The sequence below is a fragment of the Pongo abelii genome, chromosome 20 (genome assembly GCF_028885655.2).
Source record: "Pongo abelii isolate AG06213 chromosome 20, NHGRI_mPonAbe1-v2.0_pri, whole genome shotgun sequence".
Taxonomy (NCBI): Eukaryota; Metazoa; Chordata; class Mammalia; order Primates; family Hominidae; genus Pongo; species Pongo abelii.
This window is the reverse complement of record NC_072005.2, coordinates 4,752,256-4,765,802: the sequence shown is the minus strand read 5'-3', so window position 1 is coordinate 4,765,802 and position 13,547 is coordinate 4,752,256. Positions and strand designations below refer to the sequence as shown.

The following is a 13,547-nucleotide window of genomic DNA, read 5'->3' as shown; positions in this document are numbered from 1 at the left end:
ACGCCTATAATCACAGCACTTTGGGAGGCCGATTCGCATGAATCACTGGAGATCAGGAGTTCGAGACCAGCCTGGCCAACATGGTGAAACCCCGTCTCTACTAAAAATACAAAAATTAGCCGGGCATGGTGGCAGACGCCTGTAATCCCAGTTACTCGGGAGGCCGAGGCAGGATAATCACTTGAACCCGGGAGGCAGAGGTTGCAGTGAGCTGAGATGACACCACTGCACTCCAACCTGGGCAACAGAGCTAGACTCCATCTCTAAATAAATAAATAAACTGGACAATGTGATTCTTGGGACCATCCGCATGGGATGAGCCCGGCTGTGTGTTCTGGTCTTCACAGAGACCCTTCTCCTTTTCCTTTCAGCCCGCATCGCCACGTCCCTGGATGGCTTCGACGTCGCGTCCGTGCAGCAGCAGCGGCAGGAACAGAGCTACTTCGTACGTCTGGGCTCCCTGTCGGAGAGGCTGCGGCAGCACGCCTATGAGCACTCGCTGGGCAAGCTTCGAGCCACCAAGCAGAGGGCACAGGAGGCTCTGCTGCAGCTGTCGCAGGCCCTAAGCCTGGTGAGGTTCTGGGGTGTCGGGGCCCTGAGCAAGCAGCCTTCACCCCCCAGCAGACACCCACCCAGAGCTCAGTGTCTTATTGCTAACCCCTCTGTAGGCTGGCAGGGCCATTCCCGCTTGCTCCTGGCACTGTATCTGGTTGTACACTTACTTGCTCAGGCTGCCGCCACAAACCACACTGGGGCCAGGCACAGTGGCTCACACCTCTTTGTGTGAGTCCCTCAGGTGCTTTGGGAGCCCAAGGCAGGAGGATCGCATGAGTCCAGGGGTTTGAGACCCACCTGGGAAATATAGCAAGACCCCATCTCTACAAAAAATAATTTAAAACAATTAGCTGGCTGTGGCGGTGTGTGCATGTAATCCCAGCTACTTGGGAGGCTGAGGTGGGAGGATCGCTTGAGCCCAGGAGTTGGAGGCTGCAGTGAGCTATGATCGCGCCCCTGCACCGCAGCCTAGTCAACAGAGCAAGACCCCATCTCAAAAAAAAAAAAAATTGCAGCCAGGTGCAGTGGCTCACGCCTATAATCCCAGCACTTTGGGAGGCTGAGGCGGGTGGATCACGAGGTCAGGAGTTCAAGACCAGCCTGGCCAACATGGTGAAACCCCATCTCTACTAAAAATACAAAAATTAGCGAGGTACAATGGTGGGCACCTGTAATCCCAGCTACTCAGGAGGCTGAGGCAGGAGAATCACTTGAACCCGAGCGGCAGAGATTGCAGTGAGCCAAGATCATGCTACTGCTCTCCAGCCTGGGCGACAGAGTGAGACTCCATCTCAAAAAAAAAAAAAAAAAAAATCGCACTGTCTGGGAAATGTAAACAACAGATATTTATTTTCTCACATTTCTGGAGGCTGGAAGTCCAAGATCAGAGTGTCCTTTTGGGGCCTCTCTCCTTGGCTTGTAGACAGCCATCCTCTCTCCGTGTCTTCACGTGGTCGTCGCTTCCCTCTGTGTATGTCTGTGTCCTAATCTCTTTTTTTTCTTTGAACGGAGTCTCACTCTGTTGCCCAGGCGGAAGTGTAGTGGTGCAATCTCAGCTCACTGCAACCTCCGCTTCCCGGGTTCAAGTGATTCTTGGGCTTCCACGTCCCGAGTAGCTGGGATCACAGGCACTTGCCACCATGCCTGGCTAATTTTTGTATTTTTAGTAGAGATGGGGTTTCACTATGTTGGCCGGGCTGGTCTCAAACGCCTAACCTCAAGTGATCCATCCACCTCAGCCTCCCAAAGTGCTGGGATTACGGACACGAGCCACCACACACAGCTCTAATCTCCTTATTTAAGGAGCCCAGCCCTTTATGGATTGGAGCCCACCCTAATGGATAGCTTCATTTACCTTAATGACCTTTTTTTTTTTTTTAGAGACGGGCTCACTCTGTTGCCCAGGCTGGAGTGGATGATCATGGCTCACTGCAGCCTCTAAGGTGCACCCATCTTGGAGCATATGTCTGCCATTATTCCTCTTTATTTATTTTTCTTTTCTTTTCTTTTCTTTTTTTTTGAGACGGAGTCTTGCTCTGTCGCCAAGGCTGGAGTGCAGTGGCGCGATCTCAGCTCACTGTAAGCTCCGCCTCCCGGGCTCATGCCATTATCCTGCCTCAGCCTTCCGGTAGCTGGGACTACAGGCGCTGGCCACCACGCCTGGCTAATTTTTTTTTTCTATTTTTAGTAGAGATGGGGTTTCACAGTGTTAGCCAGGATGGTCTTGATCTCCTGACCTCTTGATCCACCTGCCTTGGCCTCCCAAAGTGCTAGAATTACAGGCGTGAGCCACCACGCCCGGCCTTTTTTTTTTTTTTGAGACAGAGTCTCGCTCTGTCACCCAGGCTGGAGTGCAGTGGCGCGCAGTCTCTGCTCACTGCAAGCTCCGTCTCCTGGGTTCACGCCATTCTCCTGCCTCAGCCTCCCGAGTAGCTGGGACTACAGGCGCCCGCCACCACGCCTGGCTAATTTTTTGTATTTTTAGTAGAGACGGGGTTTCACCGTGTTAGCCAGGATGGTCTCGATCTCCTGACCTCATGATCCACCCGCCTCGGCCTCCCAAAGTGCTGGGATTACAGGCGTGAGCCACTGTGCCCGGCCGACTATTTTTCTTTTCTCTTAAACTTTGTGTAATATATAGAGATGAGATCTCACTGTGTTGCCTAGGCTGTTCTGGAGCTACTGAGCTCAAGTGATCCAACCCCCTTGGCCTCCCAAAGCGCTGGGATTGCAGAAGTCAGCCTGCTTCATTCCTTTGGAAGGCTGAGTCATATTTCATTACAAGCACTTTTTTTTGTTTTTTGTTTTTTGTTTTTTTTGAGACAGAGTCTGGCTCTGTCACCCAGGCTGGAGTGCAGTGGCGCAATCTCAGCTCACTGCAACCTCCGCCTCCCAGGTTCAAGCGATTCTCGTGCCCCAGCCTCCTAAGTAGCTGGGACTACAGATGTGCACCACCATGCCTGGCTAATTGTTGTATTTTTAGTAGAGACGGGGTTTCACCATGTTGGTCAGGCTGGTCTTGAACTCCTGAGCTCAGGTGATCCGCCCACCTCGACCTCCCAAAGTGCTAGGATTACAGGCGTGAGCCACCATGCCCAGCCTACAAGTACTTTTTAAGCCTTTGCTAGTACCATCTGCTCATGTCCCATTGGCCAAAGCCAGCCACGTGTCCAGGCTCCCTTGCAAGCGCAGGAGAAATTGACTCAATGGGAGAAGCTACAGGGGATGTGCAGCCCTTCTTTGCACCAACCACACAGAGCCTGAGTATGTCAGTGATTAAACCAAAGGCCCCAGAGATCACCGTAGCCAGGAAACCCTTCCTCCCTCCCTCCCTTTCTCTTTTCTAGACCGTCATGTAAGTCAGATGACGGAAGGATTCCCTGGGTTCCTTCTGGAATCCCGTCTCTCCCAGGGGAGCCTCCTTCCCTCACCTCTCTCTTCCCTGCCCCAGATGGAAACTGTCAAGCAAGGCGTTGATCAGAAGCTGGTGGAAGGCCAGGAGAAGCTGCACCAGATGTGGCTCAGCTGGAACCAGAAGCAGCTCCAGGGCCCCGAGAAGGAGCCGCCCAAGCCAGAGGTACCCATGAGGGACTGGGGGGTGGCCTGGGGTACTTGGAGTCCCGATGCCACTCTGTATACCTCTACTTCATGGGCCTACCTGCTTCGAATGATTTCCCTAGCCTCACCTGTTTTTGGGAGCTAATGACACCTCCTTCAGGAAGCCTGCCTTGATTTCTCCTCTTGGGCATGCATAGGTATGGCTTCTTTTTTTTGTTTTGAGACGGAGTGTTGCTCTGTCACCCAGGCTGGAGTACAATGGCATGATCTTGGCTCACTGCAACCTCCACCTCCTGGGTTCAAGTGATTCTCCTGCCTCAGCCTCCCTAGTAGCTGGGATTATAGGCACTCACCACCACGCCTGGCTAATTTTTTTGTATTTTTAGTAGAGACAGGGTTTCACCATGTTGGCCAGGCTGGTCTTGAACTCCTGATCTCAAGTGATCCGCCCTTCCCGGCCTCCCAAAGTTCTGGGATTACAAGCGTGAGCCACCGAGCCCGGCCCCTAGCAGCAACTTCTGACCAGTATTCGCCGGCCCCCTCCACTCTATCTCAAGCCTTGGCCTCTTGTGTTCTCTAATGGGTCTCGCTGCCTGTCCCACCACCCACTTAAGCTCCCCAGGGGCAAAAGGAAGGTTGCAGTGAGCCGAGATCGCACCACTGCACTCCAGCCTGGGCAAGAGAAGGAGATTCTGTCTCAAAAAAACAGAAAATGTCCTGAAATTAGATGAAGGTAATATTTGCACAACCTTGTGAATATATTAAAAACTAATGAATTGTACACTTCAAAGGGTGAGTTTTATGGTGTGTGGATTATATATCAATTTTTGAAATATTTGTTTATTTATCTTTGAGACAGCGTCTCACTCTGTTGCCCTGGCTGGAGTGCAGTGATGCCATCACAGGTCACTGTGGCCTCGCCATGGCAGGCTCAGGCAATCCTCTCGCCTCAGCCTCCCGAGTAGCTGGGAACACAGGCTCATGCCACGATGCCTGGCTAATTTTTTTTTTAAGTTTTCGTAGAGACAGGATCCCACTGTGTTGCCCAGGCTGGTCTTGAGCTCCCAGCGTCAAGCAATACTCCCACTTCGGCCTTCCAAAGCACTGGGATTACAGGCATGAGCCACCACACCCGACCCCAGCTCAATTATTTATTGATTGAGATGGAGTCTCGCTCTGTCACCCAGGCTGGAGTACAGTGGCGTAATCTCAGCTCACTACCAACTCTGCCTCCCAGGTTCACACCATTCTCCTGCCTCAGCCTCCCGAGTATCTGGGACTACAGGCGCCCGCCACCACGCCCAGCTAATTTTTTTTTTTGTATATTTAGTAGAGACGGGGTTTCACCGTGTTAGCTACTATGGTCTTGATCTGCTGACCTCGTGATCCGCCCGCCTCAGCCTCCCAAAGTGCTGGGATTACAGGCAGGAGCCACCGCACCCTGCCTATTTATTTATTTATTTATTTATTTATTGCTCTGTCGCCCAGGCTGGAGGGCAGTGGCACAATCTCAGCTCACTGCAACCTCTGCCTCCTGGGTTCAAGTGGTTCTCCTGTCTCAACCTCCCCAGTAGCTGGGATTACAGGCATGCGCCACCACACCCGGCTAATTTTTGTATTTTTAGTAGACACGGGGTTTCGCCACGTTGGCCAGGCTGGTCTCAAACTCCTGACCGCAGGTGATCCATCCACATTGGCCTCCCAAAGTGCTGGGATTACAGGCGTGAGCCACCGTACCCGGACCCAGATCAATTTTTTAAAAGCTGAAATGAGATCATATCGAAAGCACATAGTAAGGGCTACAAAAGTGACATGTATAAAGATATCGTGAATATCGCTATAAATGCAAATTGTTCGGGAGGCAGAACTAGACCACCTGCTGCCTAAAACTGTCTCCTGTTTCCCCGACTGCTAAGCACAGCAGCCAGAATGACTTTTCAAATGAAAAAACCAGATCTTATCTCTCTCACGTGGGCACCTTCCCGTAATCCCTGGCTCAAGTCCAGAGTCCTCCAGCTGCCAGGGCTCTGGGCAAAACCCTACCTCCCAGTGCGTGCCTTTTTTTTTTTTTTTTTTTTTTTTTGAGATAAGAGTCTCACTCTGTCACCCCAGCTGGAGTGCAATGTCATGATCTCGGCTCACTGCAACCTCTGCCTCCCGGGTTCAAGCGATTCTCTTGCCTCAGCCTCCCGAGTAGCTGGGACTACAGGCACCTGCCACCACGCCCAGCTAATTTTATTTATTTATTTATTTTTGAGACAGAGTCTCATTCCATCACCCAAGCTGGAGTGCAGTGGCGTGATCTCGACTCACTGCAGCCTCCACCTCCTGGGTTCAAGCAATTTTCCTGCCTCAATCTCCCAAGTAGCTGGGATTACAGGCGCCCGCAACCACACCCGGCTAATTTTTTTGTATTTTTAGTAGAGACAGGGTTCCGTCATGTTTGCCAGGCTGGTCTAGAGCTCCTAACCTCAAGTGATCCACCCGTCTTGGCCCCCCCAAAGTGCTGGGATTATAGGCCTGACCCACTGCGCCCGGCCTAATTTTTGTATTTTTAGTAGAGACGGGGTCTCGCCATGTTGGCCAGGATGGTCTGAAACCCTGTCTGTGCTCATCTCACTCTCTGGCCAAGGAAATTTTCAAGGACCTGATTTCAACTACGTTCTCCCCCAGTGGTTTACAACTTCTGCCTAGAAAGTTCTTCCAGGCTGTCCCAGCCTGGCTTCCACTTTCTGTTTTTTAAGTTTTTTTTTTCTTTTTTTTTGAGTTGGAGTCTCGCTCTGTCGCCCAGGCTGGAGTGCAGTGACGCCATCTCGGCTCACTGCAAGCTCCGCCTCCCAGGTTCACGCCATTCTCCTGCCTCAGCCTCCTGAGTAGCTGGGACTACAGGCGCCCACCACCACACCCGGCTAATTTTTGTTTGTTTTTTTAGTAGAGACGGGGTTTCACCGTGTCAGCCAGGATGGTCTCAATCTCCTGACCTCATGATCCGCCCTCCTCGGCCTCCCAAAGTGCTGGGATGACAGGCGTGAGCCACCACGCCCAGCCTTTTTTTTTTTTTTAACAGTTTTATTGAGATATCATTTGCATACCATACAAGTCACGCATTTAAAGCATACACATCACTGGTTCTTAGCATTGCACAACTATCCCTATCTCATCTCATGCCCCTAAAAAGAAACCCTTTTCCCATCAGCAGTCACTGCCCCATTTTCTCCTCCTCCCAACCACGTATCCCCTCCTGCCTCTGTGGATGGGCCTGTCCTGGACATTTCATAGAAATGGGATCACACCCTGTTTGGCCTTTTGTGTCTGGCTTCTTGCACTGAGCGTGACGTCCTCAGGGCTCATCCACGCTGTGGCCTGGGTCAGATCCCCGTGACTTTCCATGGCTGAGTCATATTCTGTTGTATGGATGGATCACATTCTGTTCACCCATTTATCAACTGAAGGACACTTGAGTCGTTTCTACTTTTTGCTATGGCCCTATGTGCATCTCTTTGTGTGTGGACGTATGTTTCCGTTTCTCTTGTGCACACACCCACAACTAGAATTGCTGAGTCATATGATAATTCTATGGTTTAACATTTTGAGGAACCGCTAGACTGTTTTCCAAAGTAACTATACCACCAGCAATACACGAGGCTTCCAATTTCTCCGCCTCTTGACTGACCGTGGGTATCATCTGATACCCTGTGGGGTTTTGTTTGTTTGTTTGTTTTTGAGACAGAGTCTCGCTCTGTTGCCCAGGCTGGAGTGCAATGGCATGATTTTGGCTCACTGCAACCTCCGCCTCCTAGGTTCAAGCAATTCTTCTGCCTCAGCTTCCTGTGTAGCTGGGATTACAGGCACATGCCACCACGCCCGGCTAATTTTGTATCTTTAGTAGAAATGCGGGTTTCACCATGTTGGTCAGGCTGAACTCCTGACCTCGGTGATCCACGCGCCTTGGCCTCCCAAAGTGGTGGGATTACAGGCATGAGCCACCATGCCAGGCCTCCTTATGGTTTTGATTTGCATTTCCTCAATGACTTTTATAAGGTCAAACAGCTTTTCATATGCTCTCCCTATATCTTCTTTGGTGATTTGTCTATGCCTTTTAAAAAATTTGACTAGTGGCCAAATGCAGTGGCTCGTGCCTGTAACTCCAGCATTTTGGGAGGCTGAAGTGGGCAGATCACTTGGGCCCAGGAGTTTAAGACCTGGGCAACTTAGTGAGATCCTGGTTCTACAGAAAATTTTAAAAATGTAGCTGGGCATGGTAGTGAGTGCCTATAGTCTCAGCTACTCAGGAGGCTGAAACGAGAGGATAATTTGAGCTCAGGAGTTAGAGGCTGTAGTAAGCTATGATCACGCCACTGCACTCCAGCCTAGGCGACAAAGTGAGATCCTGTTTCTAATTAAAAGAAAGGAGTCTGGGCGCGGTGGCTTATGCCTGTAATCTTAGTACTTTGGGAGGCCGAGGAGGGCCAATCACTTGAGGTAGAGTTCAAGACCAGCCTGGCCAACATGGTGAAACCCCATCTGTACTAAAAATGCAAAAGTTAGCCAGGCGTGGTGGCATGCACCTGTAGTCCTAGCTATTCGGGAGGTGGGGTAGGAGAATCGCTTGAACCCGGGAGGCAGAGGTTGCAGTGAGCCAAAATCATGCCACTGCACTCCAACCTGGGCAACAGAGCAAGACTCTATCTCAAAAAAAAAAAAAAAAAAAAAAAGGCCGGGTGCGGTGGCTCACGCCTGTAATCCCAGCACTTTGGGAGGCCGAGGCAGGAGGATCACGAGGTCAGGAGATCAAGACCATCCTGGCTAACATGGTGAAAACCCATCTCTACTGAAAATACAAAAAAATTAGCCGGGCGTGGTGGTGGGCGCCTGTAGTCCCATCTACTCGGGAGGCTGAGGCAGGAGAATGGCGTGAACCCTGGAGGCAGAGCTTGCAGTGAGTCGAGATGGCGTCACTGCACTCCAGCCTGGGCGAGAGAGCGAGACTCCGTCTAAAAAAAAAAAAAAAAGTTTCGCCTATGGAAAGGGTTTTCCCCAAGGTCAGTGGTAGAACCCCTCTTCCCCTCTTCCCCTCTTCCCCTCTTCCCTCTTCCCCTCTTCCCTCTTCCCTCTTTCCCTGGCTTCAGCTCCGATCACCTTTCCTGAAACAAATGGTCCTGATTGGCGTCCCCATCTCCCTTCTCAGCAGGTCGAGTCCCGGGCACTCACCATGTTCCGGGACATTGCCCAGCAACTGCAGGCCACCTGTACCTCCCTGGGGTCCAGCATTCAGGGCCTCCCCACCAATGTGAAGGACCAGGTGCAGCAGGCCCGCCGCCAGGTGGAGGACCTCCAGGCCACCTTTTCCAGCATCCACTCCTTCCAGGACCTGTCCAGCAGCATCCTGGCCCAGAGCCGCGAGCGCGTCGCCAGCGCCTGCGAGGCCCTGGACCACATGGTGGAATACGTGGCCCAGAACACACCTGTCACGTGGCTCGTGGGACCCTTTGCCCCCGGAATCACTGAGAAAGCCCCAGAGGAGAAGAAGTAGGGGGAGAGGAGAGGACTCAGCGGGCCCCGTCTCTCTGCTGCAGCTGTGCTCTGGAGTCCTCAACCCGGGGCTCATTTCAAAATGATTTTCTAGCCACTCCTCCCAGCTCTTCTGTGCTGTCCACTTGGGAAGCTAAGGCTCTCAAAACAGGCATCACCCAGTTGACCCATCTCTCAGCTTCTCTGAGCTTGGAAGAAGCCTGTTCTGAGCCTCACCCTATCAGTCAGTAGAGAGAGATGTCCAGAAAAAATATCTTTCAGGAAAGTTCTCCCCCGCAGAATTTTTTTTTCCTTGTTAAAAATCAGGAATATAGGCCGGGCGCGGTGGCTCACACCTGTAATCCCAGCACTTTGGGAGGCTGAGGCGGGCGGATCACCTGAGGTCAGGAGTTCGAGACCAGCCAGGCCAACATGGTGAAACCCCCGTCTCTACTAAAAATACACACAAAAAAATGAGCCAGGCGTGGTGGCAGGCGCCTGTAATCCCAGTTACTCAGGAGGCTGAGGCAAGAGAATCTCTTGAACCTGAGAGGCGGAGGTTGCAGTGAGCCAAGATCGCGCCATTGCACTCAAGCCTGGGGGACAAGAGTGAGACTTAGTCTCAAAAAAAAAAAAAAAAAAAAAAAGAAAATCAGGGATATAGTTCATATCCCACTTCTTTGTTTACACTGATGTCCCTGGATATCAGCCTGTAGCTAATGGACTTGGGATTTCTGGTCTAAGTGGGCCTCCTGGGGATGGGGTGGAACACTGAGCTTCTGAGCCTCATTGTAGAGTAGAAAGGTGCTGGGGCCTGTCTGGTAAGCCTTGTTGAAATGCTCTGGTATTCAGTATTGCCTTAATAAACTTCACCCACAACTGCATACAGGCCATGTGTGTATGTGTGTGTGTCTTCATCTGTCCCTGCTGCTAGAACAGAAATATCTTAGGCAGGGTAATTTATTTATTCATTTATTTATTTCGTGGAGATGGGGTCTTGCTGTGTTGCCCAGGCTGATCTTGAACTCCTGAGCTCAAGTGATCCTCCCGCCACTTCCTCCCAAAGTGCCTGGCCAGGCTGGGTAATTTATGAGCAACAGAAATTGATTTCTTACAGTTCTGGAGGCGGGGAAGTCCAAGATCAAGACACTGGCAGGCCTGGCACAGTGGCTCACGCCTGTAATCCCAGCACTTTGGGAGGCCGAGGTGGGAGGATCACTTGAGGCCAGGAGTTTGAGACTGGCCTGGGCAACATAGCAAGACCCCATCTCTACACACATTTTTTTTTTTTTAAGTTAGCCAGGCATGGTAAGGTGGGAGGGTCACTTGAGCTCAGGAGTTTGAGACTGCAGTGAGCCAAGATCGCACTACTGCACTCCAGCCTGGGCAACAGAGCAAGATACCATCTCAGAAAAAAATCCAAGTGACAATCTACAGTGTTTCTCTACGGTAGCTACAGAGAAGGGGAACTTCAGGGACTTCTCCCAGGGACATGGAGAAGATACATTCTCAGTCTTACTAAATACTGCTGGACTGTTGCCCAAATCATTGTCAGTCTTTTCACTCCCACCCTGAGTCCATGAGGGGGCTCATTTTCCCTGTCACCAACCACGTTACTTTCTCTTTGTTAATCTGTATTGAAGTTGAATTCATATGCACCCAAGTATATGAATCTTAAATGGACAGTTCAATGAATGTTACATAGGAATCCACTCCCTTTAACCAACAGCCACATCAAGGGATTACTGGTGCACGCACCACCATGCCCAGCTAATTTTTGAATTTTACTAGAGACGGGGTTTCGCCATATTGGCCAGGCTGGCTTTGAACTCCTGACCTCAAGTGATCTGCCCGCCTCGGCCTCCCAAAGTGCTGGATTACAGGCGTGAGCCACTGTGCCAGCCTTTTTTTTTTCCCTCGCTCTTTTTTTGAGACAGAGTTGTACTCTGTCGCCCAGGCTGGAGTGCAGTGGTGCTATCTCAGCTCACCGCAACCTCCACCTTGCAGGTTCGAGTGGTTTTCCCGCCTCAGCCTCCCGAGTAGCTGGGATTATAGGCGTGCACCACCACACCCGGCTAAGGCTGGAGTGCAGTGGCGTGATCTCGGCTCACTGCAAGCTCCACCTCCTGGGTTCATGCCATTCTCCTGCCTCAGCCTCCTGAGTAGCTGGGACTACAGGTTGCCCGCCACCACGCCCGGCTAATTTTTTTGTATTTTTAGTAGAGATAGGGTTTCACCGTGTTAGCCAGGATGGTCTTGATCTCCTGACCTCGTGATCCACCCGCCTTGGCCTCCCAAAGTGGTGGGATTGCAGGCGTGAACCACTGCGGCCGGCCCTCATTTTTTCTTTATTTTTAATTTTTGTAGAGATGGGATCTCACTGTGTTGCCAGGGCTAGTCTTGAACGCCTAGGCTCAAGCAATCCTCCCGCCTCAGCCTCCCAAAGTGCTAGGATTACCGGCATGAGCCACCGCACCTGGCCTGTTTCTTTCACTGAAGAAGAGAAGGGGCAACTGCATCTCTCTGCAAGTGGCCAAATTCACCCATCTGCAGCCCTGGAAGTCTGAGTGCTTCAGCCATTACCTTCTCTGAGCCTCAGTTTTCTTATCTGTAAAATGGGAACCATCAAACCCATTCTGATGGAGAAAAGGTTGTTTTAAGACATTGATCAAGCCAGGCATGGTGGCTCACACCTGTAATTCCAACACCTTGGGAAGCCAAGGCAGGAGGATTGCTTGAGGCCAGGAGTTTGAAACCAGCCTGGTCAGCATACAAAGACATCATCTCTACAAAAGAAAAAAAAATTATATTAGCCAGGCATGGTGGCATGCACCTGCAGTCCCAGCTACTTGGGAGGCTGAGGTGGGAGGATCGCTTGAGACCAGGAGGTCAAGGCTACAGTGAATTAGTGATCACACCACTACACTCCAGCCTGGGTGGCAGACTAAGACCCTGTCTTAAAAAAAAAAAAAAAGGGACATTGATCAGTTGACCACCAAAGCCCAGTCACGGTGATTGACGTCTGTAATCCCACCACTTTGGGAGGCCAAATTGGGACAAACTCTTAAAGCTAGGAGTCAGAGACCAGTCTGGGTAACATAGTGAGACCCTATCTCTAAAAGAAAAATGTAAAAAATAATTCAACACAGTATTGCGTGCCTGTAGTCCCAGCTACTTGGGAGGCTCAAGCAGGAGGATCGCCTGAGGCCCAGAATTGGAGGCTGCTTTGAGCTACGATGGTGCCACTGTACTCTGGCCTGCACGACAGAGTGAAATCCCATCTCTTAAAAAAAAAAAAAAAAAAAAAAGCCAGGTGCAGTGGCTCATGCCTGTAATCCCAGCACTTTGGGAGGCTGAGCAGGTGGATCACGAGGTTAAGAGATGGAGACCATCCTTGCCAACATGGTGAAACTCCATCTCTACTAAAAATACAAAAATTAGCCGGGCATGGGGGCATGCACCTGTAGTCCCAGCTACTCGGGAGGCTGAGGCAGGAGGATCGCTTGAACCTGGGAGGCTGAGGTTGCAGTGAGCCGAGATTGCACCACTGCACTCCAGCCTGGTGACTGAGTGAGATTCTGTCTCAAAAAAAAAAAAAAAAAAAATCTGGGCACAGTTTTGCATGGGTACAAGCACCTATGAGACACTCCTTGAACTGGTAATGTTGGGGTGGGAGACAGAAAAGCCAGGAGGATGTGTTTAAACTTTCTCTCCCCCACCAGCCCTGGAGACCATGAACGGTAAGACCATTTTTGTCTTCCCCGCTACTGTATTCCCAGAGCCTAGATATTCCTGGAACACAGTCAGTGCTCAATAAAATTTCTCCCTTACTGGAGAGAAGTACTCAATAAGGGGAACTGTGGGGGATTTGACATCAACATAACTTCCATTGCTATCTCCCCACAAGAACTTTTAGGTGAACTTCAGCCTGAGGTCCCTGAGCCTCTTAGGGGTGTTCAGGGTGTCTGTGAACTCTGATGGGGGAAAAAAATTTCACATCTTTATTTTCACTGACTCTAACTGATAATTACGATTCCCTCAATTATTAATGAAGACAGCCACAGGACCTGGGACTTTGTCCGTTTGTCCCTAATAAAAGACACAGATACTTTCAGATTGCATTGCAGCCAGAAACACATCTGACACTTGTCACCACTGCAAAATCACCGTGATTATTAGATCTTATTTAATGTGGTGATAAAAATAATATAGGCCGGGTGCGGTGGCTCACACCTGTAATCCTAGCACTTTGAGAGGCCAAGGCGGGAGGATTGCTTGAGCCTGGAAGTTTGAAAGCAGCCTGGGTAATATAGGGAGACCCCGTTTCAAATAATAATAATTATTATTATAATAAAATTAGGCTGGGCACAGTGGCTTACGCCTGTAATCCCAGCACTTTGGGAGGCCGAGGCGGGCAGGTCACT

The 13,547-nt window shown here is 50.7% G+C and overlaps 1 protein-coding gene across 1 annotated transcript in view; it reads left to right on the top strand.

Moving 5' to 3' along the window:
* PLIN3 (perilipin 3) overlaps nt 1–10,007 on the top strand; it is a 30,106-nt gene extending 20,099 nt beyond the window's left edge. Inside the window, exons 6-8 of the mRNA XM_024238308.3 lie at nt 372–571; nt 3,506–3,631; nt 8,801–10,007. Of these exons, the coding sequence (XP_024094076.3) occupies nt 372–571; nt 3,506–3,631; nt 8,801–9,145 (671 nt within the window). The 3' untranslated portion in view covers nt 9,146–10,007. The remainder of the gene's footprint in view (nt 1–371; nt 572–3,505; nt 3,632–8,800) is intronic.
* The last annotated feature ends 3,540 nt before the right edge of the window (nt 10,008–13,547 follow it).